General features: G+C 35.8%; 1 protein-coding gene across 2 annotated transcripts in view; it reads left to right on the plus strand.

Moving 5' to 3' along the window:
• Positions 1-12,774, plus strand: part of LOC111054141 (serine/threonine-protein kinase unc-51) — a 65,312-nt gene extending 52,538 nt beyond the window's left edge. For both annotated transcript variants that reach the window (XM_039436934.1, XM_039436935.1), the window contains exons 16-19: positions 4,096-4,272; positions 6,856-7,014; positions 8,199-8,334; positions 11,562-12,774. In XM_039436934.1, coding sequence (XP_039292868.1) covers positions 4,096-4,272; positions 6,856-7,014; positions 8,199-8,334; positions 11,562-11,638 — 549 coding nt within the window. In that variant the 3' untranslated portion in view covers positions 11,639-12,774. The remainder of the gene's footprint in view (positions 1-4,095; positions 4,273-6,855; positions 7,015-8,198; positions 8,335-11,561) is intronic.
• Positions 12,775-15,920: the final 3,146 nt, after the last annotated feature.

Below are 15,920 nucleotides of genomic sequence, written 5' to 3' on the forward strand. Positions count from 1 at the left end.
GATAGCAGACCTCATGTGTGTATCCAGCGTTATTTCCCTGTCACCAGCTGGCTCAAATCTTTAAATAGTAGACTTGATATGCGCGGGAACACTAGCGTCAGGTGATCAATTTTCATAACGGCAAGGAAAGTTGTGTGAGTGCGCCACACCAGATTTTTGACAATGTAGAGAATTGGCAGAGATTTATTGGCAACGCTATTCTCCTATCTTTATCCACTGCCATTATAACGTGGACCTCACTATAGTTGTCACTCTCTAGAGTGGTGGTTTCAAAGTTTTGTTCCTGCACAGTTTAGTCGCGCCATTATGCTTTGGAACAACGAGGAGCGTGCGTTCACCGTTGAGGCCTACTTTTCGAGTAGCTGTTCAGTGGTTGCAGCACAGAGCGCCTTACGGAATGGGAATAATTTAGCCCCGTTGGCCCATGCTCCAGGCAGGAAATCAATTGTTTTATGGATTACTACATTTAAAAAAAACGGGCTGTTCAACAAAACTAAGATCTAAAGTTCTACGGTTCATTAGATCACGTGAAAACATTGAGTCAGTGAGAGCTCAGTTCAGTTCAGTTCAGTTCAGTTCTTCGCCACAGTCAATTGACCGGGGAATTGTCAAGTTTTATTATTAATCTCAATATCAGAATTTGATATAAATAAAAAAATATTTATTTATTTTTAATATAAATAATCTAATTGTCAAATCTTAATAGTTTATTTTCGCAAGTGCTGGAAAGTATGTTCCTCTGTGTATTCAGAAACTGCATAATATGGCCTTACAATCAAGTATTTTTTTAATTCTGAGACAAAATAATTTTTTGCTCTCAATAGTTTTGAGATGTAGCGGGAGAAGGTTGAAGAATCGTGATCCTGTGCAAATTGGAGATCTTCGAAATTTATGTAGTCGGTGCCGGGTGATATTCATATTGGTCTCATTTCTTGTGTTGCAGCTATGTTGATTGCCTCTTAAAGGTGGATTTGAGTTTTTTGCTAGTATTATAGTTTCCAAGATGTATATAGATATTACTGTAAAAATTTTGTTTTCCAGAAACAGAGGCCTGCAGTGCTCAATTACATTCGTTTGAAAAATTGTTCTTATTGCCTTTTTTTGTATTCTAAGTATTTAGTCAAGACAGTTTTGGGGTGCAGCTCCCCAGGCAACAATCCCATATCGCAGGTGCGAAGTAAACAGCGAATAGTAAGCAGCTAGAGCCGTTTTTTCATCCGTAGTATTTCTTATTCGTCGTATCACATAAAGTGCTGAGGATAATTTCTTAGATAAGTAGTCGCAATGCTGTTTCGAGCTTCAATTTTGTAATCTCCAAGGTGATCAGCACGCAAATATGCGTCTGCCCTTGGACTTTCTGATTGTTCTGTGAGGGTAATTCTTCACGAAGATCTTCATTTTCATCCATACGGAATGGATATAGAAATAGAAAGAAAAATAAAAATCTCAGTACCCTTTATATGAATTATTTGAAATGGATATAATATATGGAATGGCTGATTTGAAATAACACTTCCCAGAATGCTTCATCTCAATCAGTGGCGATTTGTAATGGCCGACTCGATCTCCTGGTTTGCCCCCGTGGGATTTTTCTGTGATGTTTTCTGATACCCTATATGTCTATGTGAACCGTCCAAAGACCTTCCAAGATACAAAGAACAACATACAGGAAGAAATTGCAGAAATTATGCCTGCAATGCTTGAAAGGGTAATATAAAATACTAGAAATAGGTGGGTCGATGTCAAACGAGGACACCGACAGTAGAGGTTTCTTCTAAAAGCAGAGAAGCGACAGTGGAGGACTCCGATAGTTGAGGACTGCAACCGTTAAAGACTCCTGATGGAGTCTTTAATTTGATTTAGTCTTTAATTTAGTTGATGACTCTTTAATTTTTGCATAGCCCTGGCAGTTGAGACTGCAACCGTAGAGGACTGAAAATCGGTGTTATATTTACGGTGTTATACGGTGTATATAACTAACGGTATATTTATACGGTGTTATATTTTGGGGCAATTCAACTCATGCAATACATATATTTAGGATTCAAAAGTGGGCAGTTAAAGTGATGGTGGGTGAATCTATTAGAGGAAGTTGTAGAGATTATTTCAAAGAGTTAAAGATTCTCCCACTACCAGGTGTATATATTTTAGAGGCTCTTTGTTTTATTGATAGGAATAAAGATAGGTTCAATACAGGAGAGTTGTTCCACTCATACAATACCAGATATAGACAAAACCTCAGAGACGACATTCATCGAACTGGTATGTATGAGAGGGGGGTAAAGAGTGCAGGAATTCGGCTTTATAATTCATTGCCAACACGCATAAAAGCTCTTACAGGTGAAACGTTCAGAATTAAGGTGAGGGAGGAGTTGTTGCAGGTTTGTCCTTATTCCAGTGAGGAATTCTTTTTGCATTATAGAATCCAAAGATTGACGACTTAGATTATAAATGACAAATCCTTATACCCCTTTCATAGGTGGTCAGTGGGATGAAAGAAAAATGAAAATGAAAAATCAGTCCTCAAATGTCGCAGTCCTCAACTGCCGCGTCCCCGAAATAGGTACTCTAAGGCTCAACTCACACCTCGACTCGAATCGTACGACTCCAGTTGACGATACTCCAGTCTTTCGACCTTACGACTTTTTCGCTCATTGTCACTACTTCAGTTCCATGCTACTCTATTTTCTAATCATATTTTATTAAAAATATAAGATCTAATTCGTCACTAATTTGCATGTAACAAATTTTATAGTGACACTCATACCAGTCGATTCTAGTCGCATGCTGCGTCGAGAAGAGACTCGACCCTAGTCCAAATAGTGACACTCAGATCAGTCGATTCTGGTCTCCGCGACGTCACCCATTTGGAAACACATGCTCTCGACTAGAGTCGAGTCTCTTCTCGACTGGTCTGAGTGTCAATATTTGGAAACACATTCTCTCGACTAGAGTCGAGTCTCTTCTCGACTGGTCTGAGTGTCATTATAAGAAAAATCTACATGAATTTAATAGGCGGAACATTCCATCAATACCCAACAAGATATAGGAACAACCTAAGAGACGACCACACCAGACAACCATGTATGAGCGAGGTGTTAGGAGTTCTGGTATTCGGTTGTATAATTTATTGCCAGCTCATATAAAAGAAATGACTGGTACAAAATTCAGAGAACAATTAAAGAAGGAGCTGCTGTCCATATGCGCGTACTCAAATGAAGAGTTCAGAGAGTACTACGAGTGTCGAAATGGGGTTTAGAGAGAATAGAAAAAAAAATGTATTGACTTTTCATGTACCTATTTATGTTCTAAACTACGAGCGTCGAGATAAGGTTTGGAGAGAAAAGAAAATATATTGACTTATCATTTATGTATTTATGTTCTGTATTTTATTGACTTACGACATTGACAAGTCCAAATACCCCTTTTATAGGAGGTCAGTGGATGAAAAATAATAATAATAATGATAATTATTATTTGGAAACACATTCTCTCGACTAGATTCGAGTCTCTTCTCTACCTGAGTCGCGTTAGTGTGAGTTGAGCCTAAATGTATACGGATTGGGGAACGTCTCCTCCACGATATACTCTCCAAAACTACATGAACTTGCCTGACTCTTAACAATGCGTCTAATTGAGTTTGAAAAAAATGAAGTTTTAATACCGCATCCTGCACTATTACTATCATTTCTCTATGCTAGTATTTTGTATTTAATTTTTATTTATTCATGCATTCATTTATTTTATAAAACACTATAATCATAATACAATTATGACATTGGAGGAAAAACTAGGCTGAGCCTGTACTATTTCTCTCCAAAAATTTTGATAGAATGTTAATGTTGTCCAAAAGTTGAGATTATATGTAATCACACACTGCTTCGTCACTTGATTTTCGGTCCAGGAATAATGAATTGAAATTTTGCATTTTGAAGGTTGATGAATCACAGAATGTATCACAATAAATTGAAAACTTTAAAAATATTGCACTTATTTGAAAAATTTGAATACAAAATCAAAAACCTACTCACTATAAGTTATTTACAAAATAAATTCATGATCGATTTGTGGTTGATTGATTGATTGTGATTGCAGAGAGAGCACAACGAGACACTGGCCAAGCTCAACTTTGTGCTGGCGGTGAGCGAGTGCGTGATGGAGGTGGCGGGCGCGGGAGGAAGGCCTCGTAACGAGTGCCTCGTCCTGCTTGTCAGAGCACTACAGCTGCTCAGCTCGGGGCTGACGCTTGCTAAGACCAAACTAGATGCCAAGGTACTACTACACCATAGTGAGGTCCACGTTATAATGTTTGTGTAGGAAGATAGGAGAAAAGGGTTGTCAGATCTCAGCCTTGCCACCCAAACAGCTGATACTGGTATATCTGATCAATTTTAACTGTTCATTATTGTTGAAAATAGTTAATCGCATTTTATTTTTCAAGAAAATATATTTCTTAGAGATGTAATAATAAATTTTCATGATTGAGATTAAATATTTTGTCAATTAGTTGAATTTCTACATTGTTGATGGACAATGTAGCAACATCGCAAAGCGTTAAAGAGATAGCGCCATCCGCTTTGTTGAATGATAGACAAGGATAGCAACACCATTGTAAATCACACACTGCTTTATAACGTGGACCTCACTATAGATCATCATTGACCGAGCGAAGTGAGGTCTAAGATTCAAGTCGATCGTTTGGCATTTCTCTTAATTTTTAAATGTTTAAATGTCTATATGTTGCGCATTTACGGCGAAACGCGGTAATAGATTTTCATGAAATTTGACAGGTATGTTCCTTTTTTAATTGCGCGCCGACGTATATACAAGGTTTTGCGAATTTTTGCATTTCAAGGATGATATAAGAGGAAAAAGGAGCCTCCTTAATACGCCAATATTAGAGTAAAAATCAGACTATAGAATTATTCATCATAAATCAGCTGACAAGTGATTACACAGACGTGTGGAGAAGCCAGTCTATTGCTGCATTTCCATAAGGTCTATAGTTTGAATCAGGTACTTGTGGATGAGAATACTGCGTGAGGTCTACTGTTCACAGAACTACTAGTTGATAGTCCGGGTCCTGTAGTTTTGCCTATCGGCGGAGGGCCACTAGACTACAATACTATCCCTTCAAAAACATCCAACATTTTTGAAAATGTATCTTTCCATAAGCAACAGATGCTCTTTTGTATCTTCTCAAAAGCAACGTGATGCATTCGAAAAGATACACAAGGAGCTTCAATCTATCTTTCCATAAGCAACAGATGCTCTCTTGTATCTTCTCAAAAGCAACGTGTTGCATCCGAAAAGATTCACAAGGAGCTTCAATCTATCTTTCCATAAGCAACAGATGCTCTCTTGTATCTTCTCAAAAGCAACGTGTTGCATCCGAAAAGATACACAAGGAGCTTCAATCTATCTTTCCATAAGCAACAGATGCTCTCTTGTATCTTCTCAAAAGCAACGTGTTGCATCCGAAAAGATACACAAGGAGCTTCAATCTATCTTTCCATGAGCAACAGCTGCTCTTTTGTATCTTTATTTATTCTCTATTTATTCATTTATACAATAAGTACATTATTAAAATGATAAGGAGAGGAGAAATAAGGTAACATTGTGCTATTCCTCTCCCAAATTTAGATAACACATAGTCCGAAATAGGTTAAGTCTTGTAGTTCATCAATTATTCACAAAATTTTTAGTTCTCAATTATTTTCACAAAGTAAATTTTCAAATTTAGATGCTTCTAAACAAAACATAGAAGAAATATTTTACATTATTATAACTAAAATAGGAAATATTCACATATTAGAAAAATATAATTTTGAAGAATTACCTACCAAAAAACAAACTTAATTCTAAAAGCACAGCTGATCTTCTCAAAAGCAACGTTTTGAATCAGAAAAGATACACCAGGAGCTTTATTGTATCTTTCCATAAGCAACAGATGCTCTTTTGTATCTTCCCAAAAGCAACGTGTTGCATCCGAAAAGATACACAAGGATCTTAAATGTATCTTTTCATAATCAACAGATGCACTATTGTATCTTCCCAGAAGCAACGTTTTGCATCTGAAAAGATACACAATGAGCTTTAATGTATCTTTTCATAAGCAACAGATGCTCTTTAGTATCTTCCCAAAAGCAAAGTTTTGCATTTGAAAAGATACACAATGAGCTCTAATGTATCTTTCCATAAGCAACAGATGCTCTTTAGTATCTTCCCAGAAGCAACCTTTTGCATCTGAAAAGATACACAAGGAGCTTTAATGTATCCTTCCATAAGCAACATATGTTCTTTTGTATCTTCCCAGAAGCAACGTTTTGCATCTGAAAATATACACAATGAGCTTTGATGTATCTTTTCATAAGCAACAGATGCAAATTTAGTATCTTCCCAAATGCAACGTGTTGCATCCGAAAATATAAACAAGGCGATTTTTGAGTTAGCTCCTTTTAGCAGAACACAGCCTATCAGCTTACATTCGTTCAACATGCTCTTTCCATTGCTGGTGATACGTTGCAACTCTCTCATTCATGAAGAATCCCTGTGTGTAGGGAGCTTCCTCCATCTAGGGATCTAGGGGCTCTGAAACCTGATGTTTTGCAAAGCCGTAAATATTACCCCGCCAACCACGACAGTAAAATCTATTTATTTATTATTATATTATGAGAAAATTAATCTCTTACATTCGTCTTTTTTATGGCGGCGGTAGAAAAAGAATGACCCTCGTAGTTTATGTTCACTTCTTGTATAAATCTTCAATAAAAATAAAATTTATTTATTCTATTATTCGTCATTCTTTATTTTACATAATATATAAATAATTACATTTTATTATTTATTTTGAAGGTGCTGCAACCTTCTGCATCGGTGAAGAACGTAGTGACGCAACTGAATGCACGTTTTCGCCAGTGTTTGGGAGATTGCAAGCAGCTTAACTCACCTGTGCTACTGCAGAATGCCAGCGCAACGGCTGACAAGATACTCTACAATCATGCCATACATATGGTCAGTGCCACACTAATAGAAGTTACTATTTATATTAATTGACCGAGCGAAGTGGGGTCTAAAGGTAACCGTCCACTGGAACCGATTTCGTCCGAACTAGCATCGGCCTAAAACTACCGAACACGTCCGAACGATCCCCCAACAAAGAAAGCTGCTCGTCCATTGCAACAGGTTCATACGTCCGTGCACGGCCGTCTCCGGCCGATCAAGTTTTCGATCCGAATTGAATGGGATTTTCCGGCTCTATCCGGCCGAAGTCGAGCTGAGACAACATCATCCTAACATCAAAATTGTTTCACAGTCTTGTCGATTTTTGGTTTTTGTACTTGTTCTGTTTTATAAAGTTTTAACTATGGACAATGAAAAGTTGATAAGTTTGATTTCAAGAGCATGTTCCATTGTGGAATATGCGAGACGATATCATCGTCGTGATGTTCAAAGGAATCTGTAGACAAAGATTACTGAACAAATAGGATCTGAAGGTTAGATTATTGTAATGAATAACTAATTTGGTGGATATTTGTTTTATTCAATTTTCTAAATCTCTTATAATCATTGTTTATGAAAAATTTTGTTGGCTATGATAGCCTAGTAGTTAATTCAATATTGGCAACTAGACTGACGTAAACGGTTCTAATGGACGACCAAATTCGGCCGAATTAACGGCCGCAGATTCGTCCGATCCAACGGCCGAACGGATCGGTTGAATAAGGTTCCAGTTGGATCGGACAAATCTGCCGGCCGTTAATTCGGCCGAACACGGTCGTTCATTGGAACCGTTTTTGTCAGTCTAGTTCAGTAGTAGACTGGTTACCAATTATTGAATTAACTACTATCATAGCCACCAAAATTTTTCATAAACAATGACTATATTGAGATTTTAAAAAATTGAATAAACAAATATCCACTAAATTAGTTATTCATTACAATCTTACCTTCAGATCCTATTTGTTCTTGAAACGTATAGAATTTAGAAATTAGGGTACCTTAATTTTTTCGGAAAGCAATACTTTCCTTACCTATGGTAATAGGGCAAGGAAAGTAAAAACCGTGGCATAATGAGAAGTTTAAAGTATTGTTTTGAAACCCCATTGCAAAAATGAATCTCTTATGGGATTGGTTATATGTTGTAATGTTCACATTATAATATGGTTGTGGATAAAATTGTTTGTGTTTGTATGCAGTGTCAATCGGCGGCCCTGGACGAGTTGTTTGGCAATCCGGCCGAATGCTTCCAGCGCTACCAGACGGCGCAGATCCTACTGCACAGTCTCAGTCAGCAAGTCAGCCATCATCAGGACAGGGCACTTCTCACCAAATGTGAGTTGATGTATCAGTCAATATATCAGTCTATGTATCAGTCAATTTATCAGTCTATGTATCAGTCAATTTATCAGTCTATGTATCAGTCAATTTATCAGCCTATGTGTCAGTCAATTTAACAGTCAATATATCAGTCTATGTATCAGTCAACAAGTCTGGCATTACCAGGACAGGGCATGGTTTGTAGAATATTCATTCATTCAAAGTTTGGAAGTTTTGTATCAAATGATGGTGTTGTGTATCAAGTTGAGATGATACTGTATCATGTTGTGTTGGTACTGTAACATGTGTGGTGATACTGTATCATTTTCAAATTCAAATGTTATTTATTCAAACTCACAATATTTACAATCAGAATCAATAAGAAAAACAAAAACACACAGCTCGGTAAAATAAAACATAATAAAAGATTAATAAAATAAATACTGGTATGTTTTATTAGAAAGAAATTCGTGAATTGGAATAAAAAATACTACTTGCCGGAAGTATAAATTGATAGCATAAGAAGCTGATATCCCATGGTGTAAGTCGTTTGTGTTCGAAATTTCAAGCCGATTTTCTCATATTTTCTGTTAACTTGAGCCGGCTACTGTCTATTATTGCTGTTTTGTTGTGGTGAGATTGATTGATTGATTGATTGAGTACTTTATTTATGTAGATTACAATATATACTGGCTTATACACTTATATACAATAGCTTACAATACAGCAAAATTATAGATGAATTTACATAATATAGACTAAGAAAATAATTATTGAACTGTATATGATATGAAAAAGCAATTTGTAATATAATAACTATAGATAATAATTATATTGTTATGCATCTACATAAATTGGCGGAGCTTTGAACATATCAATGTCCATTCTTCGGAAAGAATATTAAAAATATCCTCCCAACTAACTCTCTACCAAATAAGACGGTGAGAGTGCAAGAACGGCACAGTATGAGGGACTACCAGCGTCACATAGCTTCATGAAAAATAACTACTAGGACTATCGGCTTGAGTAAACATGAAATTTGGAACATGAACGCTCTATACCATGGGATATCTTCTTATGCTATCTTTTCTCTATGGTATCACCACACATGGTACAGTATCAACACAACATGATACAGAATCATCCGTACTTGATACACAACACCAAAATTTGATACAAAACTTTCAAACTTTGAATGAATTCTACAAGCCATGGGATATCATCTCATGCTATCTTCTCTTTATGGTATCACTACACATTTATTTATTTACAATGCAAATAACACTAATGTAATAACATTGAAAGATAAAATAATAAGGTAGTCCTTGTGCTATTTTTCTTCCAAATTTATAGGTGACAAAGTCCAATATAAGGTTAGAATTTCACGTGTACAATTTTTATAAAATTTTGGTCCAAAATAAACATTAAAACTATAAATTTTGAATTTAGATGGCTTAAATTTATAAATTAATAAGAAATATTCCACTCAATTACCACTTTTAACGAATAATATTGAGTTATTTAAAAAATTTGGAACTATTCAAGAAACACAAACTCGTAAACACTAAAGCTCAGCTGAGCTAAATTAAAATGATGTAGTATCAACACAATATGATACAGTATCATCTCTACTTGATACACAACACCAAAATTTGATACAAAACTTTCAAACTTTGAATTCTACAAGCCATGTGATATCTTCTTGTGCTATCTTTTCTCTATTGTATCAGTCAATATAATATAAGTCAGCAAGTCAGTCATTACAAGGACAGGGCACTTCTCATCAAATGTGAGTCATGTATCAGTCAATGATGCCGGCGCCACACTCTCGACAAGTCGCTTGTCAAGCAGCTCGCTGTAAACATCTCTAAGAGCGGAGTGAAGGCTAGCGGTGGCATAGTAGCCATCAACACTCTCGTCATATGTACGCACTTGGCCAGAGTGTGGTAGCGGCATGAGAATCAGTCAATGGGTCGATTGAATAAAAACTAGAATCTAGTGACTTGCAACTAATCATTGGTTGTAGCTATACAAATAAGATTATATAGATGTCTCGAAACCTAGCATTTGGTTGAAAACTACTTAGAACTAGCAATTGCTAGTATTCAATTGACCTATAGTATCAGTGAATGTATCAATCAATTCTCACCAAATTTGAGTCATTCCGTACACATCCTATCAATGATCTAATTCATTTATTCATTCATTCATAAGCAACTATGTGAAGTATTGTGACTGAACGTGTCTGATCATATCTTGTCTTGTCTTGACTAACTGGTGTGCGCCTAGCCTAAAGGTGCGTACAGACTTATCGCCATTCGAAATCGCTTTAATTCAGCCCCTTTGGCTACTGTCCCGAACCGGAAATCAATTGTTACGTGGGTCACTACGTTCAGACAAACTGCAAGTGCGACAAGACGAACAACTGAATCCCTCGGTCCATTACGTCACCTGAGAACATTGAGGTAGTGAGAGCAGTAGTCGTCAATCTTTGCATTCTATAATTCAAAAGAATTCCTCACTGGAATAAGGACAAACCTGCAACAACTCCTCCCTCACCTTAATTCTGAACTTTTCACCTGTAAGAGCTTTTATGCGTGTTCGCAATGAATTATAGAGCCGAATTCCTGCACTCTTTACCCCCCTCTCATACATACCAGTTCGATGAATGTCGTCTCTGAGGTTTTGTCTATATCTGGTATGAGTGGAACAACTCTCCTGTATTGAACATATCTTTATTCCTATCAATAAAACAAAGAGCCTCTAAAATATATACACCTGGTAGTGGGAGAATCTTTAACTCTTTGAAATAATCTCTACAACTTGCTCTAATAGATTCACCCACCATCACTCTAACTGCCCACTTTTGAATCCTAAATATATGTATTGCATGAGCTGAATTGCCCCAAAATATAACACCGTATGAAAGAAGAGAATGGAACACAGCAAAATAAACACTTCTAAGCGTTCCTGCATCCAGCAATTTCTTCACGGTTCTAAGAACAAATACTGCTGAGTTTAGTTTGCTTTTTAGCTGGTCTAAATGAGGTCGCCAGGAGAGTTCAGAGTCCAGCACTACTCCAAGTACCTTTGCCTCGTTTGCTGAACCTATGTTTCCATCTCTCGTATCCAATATTGCTTCCCGAGCCGTCCTGAATGGAATCTGCATAGTCTTAATGCCTAAGATAACTTAGGTACTTTAAACTTTTAGGATAACTCACTTAAATTACTTTATTTTACAGATAAAGATGCAGTTGAAAAAAGACTGAGCGTTCTGCAACAACAAGGCTACGTTTACGTCAACAATACATCGACTTAGAAAGACAAAACAGATTTATTCAACGAGTTTAATGCTGCAGTTATTGGACCCTGCAAGCTCAGCGAAAATGACGCGGAGGATCGGTGACGTAATTTTTCTTGTTTCTGAAGTTTGGGAGCTAAATTTAAATTTTGAGAAAATTGTGTATCAGAACAGTAGGATTGGGAACGGAGTATTGTTTTACTGTACATTAGTTGGGGTATTGGAAGACGACAAATATAATATATCATGTACCTCTATTTGAATACAATAATTGTAAATAGGAATGCTATTATCATGATGAACATACTTGCTTTTGTTGTCAATTTTGATAATAATGGCTGAATGGAATAACTTGTCTTGTGACAGTAATGTCCATGTTGAAACAGGGTTGCCCAGTATTATTTTAAATATTCAAGTACGCAATATGATATAATGACAACTATGTATATAGATTGATTTGAAATTTAGCGAAAGAAATCATTTAATTGACAGTGGGGAAAGACTATGTCCTCATTGTTTCAAATTTGACATTCTCAGTTTTTATTCGACTACTTTTGTTTACTGTCAACCTGTCGAAACGGCAATCCTGTTTAATCGTTTACTCATAATACATGATAAGCTCATAACATCCTTAGTCTAGTTGCATACTAACATTATTACTTTAACGTTTATGTATTGCAAACATTTATTATTTTCATATGAGAATAATATGATATTAATATTGAAACTTGTGAATAATTCGTATAATGTTATTACTACTGCTTTGTATTCAACCGTAGTAACTTGTAAATAATAGTGTATTTTTCTCATTTATCTAGAGATTCCTCTACAAGGGATGCAAGAGTGTATGTTTAATTGGAGAATTTTCTCATTAGTTTATTATTATTGGAGGCTTTTATCATTATCATACTAATTTTAATGTGTTGACTAGCGTAATAGTATCAGTCAAATTATTATTGTTTTTGACAAATATGTATGTTTGAAATCGTGAGATTAATTTTGTTAAGTTGGCGTTGCTTTTTATATTATGATTTAATATCGTTTTTGAATCGGTTTCAAAAAAAATTATAGTCATTGGAAAATTTATTGTGTACTCACTAAGCGAATGAGTCACAAAATGGAAAATATGCAATAAATGTATTTTATTGAAATTATTGAGGTGTTTCTATGTTATTTATGTGGTGTTGCTGTTATCCATTCAACTCATAATGTATTTCTATTAATTTTGAATGGTAGGTACTGTGTGGCTAAGTGTAGGGCCGATGACGTCATAAAACTCAAAACACGTAGTAGTAACTCATTCATGAATTCAGTTTGAGAACATATAGGCCTACATAATTTAGGTACCGTATTGTACAGTACAGAATGTACTCAAATTCTCTAAAATTTAAAAGGAAGCCCAAACTTGTCTATTTCATTATGAAAATGTCAATTTATTTATATGCTGTATTTGAGCCAAGGTTATGTATGCGAACTTCTTATAAAGCTGCGTTTACACCAAAGTTATTAATAAAATGTTTATTTTTCCGTCATTATAAATAATTATATTGAACATGACTTATCATACAAATGATGATCATATACTGTATGTGTTTGTCAAGTTCCGTTCAATCTAATAGAATCTATAAGGATGAGTTATTAACATTTTGTTGATAACTTTGGTGTAAACGCAGTTTAAGATGTCTTATAATGCAATCTATAAGTCTTATACAAGAATATTGATGATGAATTGTATTATTTATTTATCACATTGTGTACAAATACTTAACATGAGGAAAGGCACAACAGGCTCATGCCCAAAACTGTCTCATTTCCAATTTATACTATACTGTCCAAATCAAAATGTTGGTTATGTCACTTTCACTTTTCAAAATACAATTTTCATTATACATGAGTTTTATACATTGATTAATTGACGAGGATTTTAAAAACCAACACTAGATCTACATAGTAAAATGGTTATGTTCACTTATTAATTTCTATTTTTTAGCATTTCAAACAATTTGTAAAATTGTAAAGAATTTTACAATTCAAAACATTTGTAGGTATTTTCAATCATCATTTGTTTGTTATCACTGCTATAATCTCAGTTAATGAACACCTGTTGAGTCACTTTTATCAAGCATAGCAGTTATGTTATAACTCAAAACTACCCTCAAATGAAAGTAATTTTCATTACCTTGGTTTATACAGAGTTGTGCAGAGGAAACGCATGTTTTTCGAACAACCAGTACTCGTCAACGGGAGAGGGTATTGCCCTGGAACGAATGTTGGCAGACGACCCATACTATGCCATTTCAGTTGCTATGAGCGTTGGAACGTACAACATCGTGTGTTCGCTGTTAAGCAGATTTTTTAGAAAAAATAAATCTGTTCACAGTGCAACGCTTTTTCGTCAATATTTTAGAGTTGAGGGTCGAGGTGCAATGCCCGATCGAAATACTGTACTCTGAGGGGTTGCAGCGTTTAGGAGTACTAGTTCTGTGATGAAAAAGAAACCACCTGGTCTTCCCCGTTCCCCGGAAAGTGTACACCGAGTCAGAACGGCAGTTGTTACTAGTCCTAGACGATCGACTCGACGACACTGACTCGGTCTACACTTTCAGAACTACGAACTGAACGGGAAATACCAGGTGGTTTTTTTTCACAGAACTAGTACTCCTAAACGCTGCAGCCCATCGGAGTACAGTATTTCGATCGGGCATTGCACCTCGACCCTAAACTCTAAAATATTGACGGAAAAGCGTTGCACTGTGACTACAGATTCATTTTTTCTAAAAAAACTGCTGAACAGCGAACACACGATGTTGTACGTTCCAACGCTCATAGCAACTTAAATGGCATAGTATGGGTTGTCTGTCAACATTCGTTCCAGGGCAATACCCTCTCCCGTTGACGAGTACTGGTTGTTCGAATAACATGCGTTTCCTCTTCACAACTCTGTAGTTTGTCTTGATTTCTTTGCGCTGAAATATATTATCATGAGTAATGATACTAAGAAAGGATCCGATGGAGCATCGCAGGACACTCTTCTCTCAACATGGTGTACTGACTGTCATCTCATTGTATGTCATCGAGGTTGTGACCCTGGCTAAAAAGACAAGCCCGATCCGGAGAGGTGAGCGACATGAGAACAACACAAGAAACAAGACCTGCAATATCACAGACTCGAGAAATACAGTGATTCACCAGCATACCCAGGAGCCCGTCTCTTAAACTTGTTACCCAAAGAAAATAAATTCAGGACCATGGTGTTTTCGCACAAAAGCTCAAGAAATATCTAGTTGCAAGACTATTGTAATGGAATTGATAAATTGTTTGGTTGAACTAATTTGATTTATGATGTAATTTAAAATTTGTAACAAAATAATTAATATTGATTGTATTCAACAAGAATTACAGGTCCTAACTCTCTAGGAGTTGGATACAGAAATTAATAAAAGATAATGCTGTTATATTATAATTGATAAATAAGATGTACTGATCAAATAAATGAGGGGTTAAATATCGCTTGGCTAACGAGAGGTTAAATTTGGATCTTACTCTTTATCTCATGAGAAAGGTTTTAATTGTAAAATAATTAAATGAAGAATGAATAATATAATTTTTATTGATAATTTAAAAAGAATTATTTTCAAAAGATAAAATATGATTTCAAATAATATTGACAAGATATACCCTCAGATAAAAATAATATAATTAATTTGGCACTCACTCTGCCCAAATGGGAGACCCTCTCAGTAGGGAGAAGTCGGGCTGGTTGATCTGCTGTAGATGTTTCCAGGTCCCGTCCTTACCACCGACTGCTAGAGCCTCTCATTTTTTCCATAATTTTACTTGTCATGAATTTTCACCGTCGTCAACAATTTATCTATTCATTGTGAAAATTCATGGCAAATAATAAAAATTATGTAGTTCTATTACACTATACTATACGACAAGCGAGTTTACTGAAGGCCACACATACCAACACCTAAAGGTGCGTACAGATATACGCGCCTCTAACTCGCTCAGCTGTTTGAAACCTGGAGGTGAGATGTGAGTACAGTACCTACTATGAATTATTATCAAATTAGTGATAAGTTATTTGATCTTGTTAATTTATTATCTGTTTAACTATAGTAGGCTACCTATTTGATAGACTTGGGCCCGGTTGCACAACAGCCGGTTGAATTTTAACTGTGATTAATTTCACGAGAACCAATAAGAGAAGGCGTTTTTAAAAAGGCTTCTCTGATTGCTTCTCGTCGAATTAATCACGGTTAAAATTTAACCGGCTGTTGTGCAATCGGTACTTGAA

This window comes from Nilaparvata lugens, chromosome 10 (genome assembly GCF_014356525.2).
Source record: "Nilaparvata lugens isolate BPH chromosome 10, ASM1435652v1, whole genome shotgun sequence".
Taxonomy (NCBI): domain Eukaryota; kingdom Metazoa; phylum Arthropoda; class Insecta; order Hemiptera; family Delphacidae; genus Nilaparvata; species Nilaparvata lugens.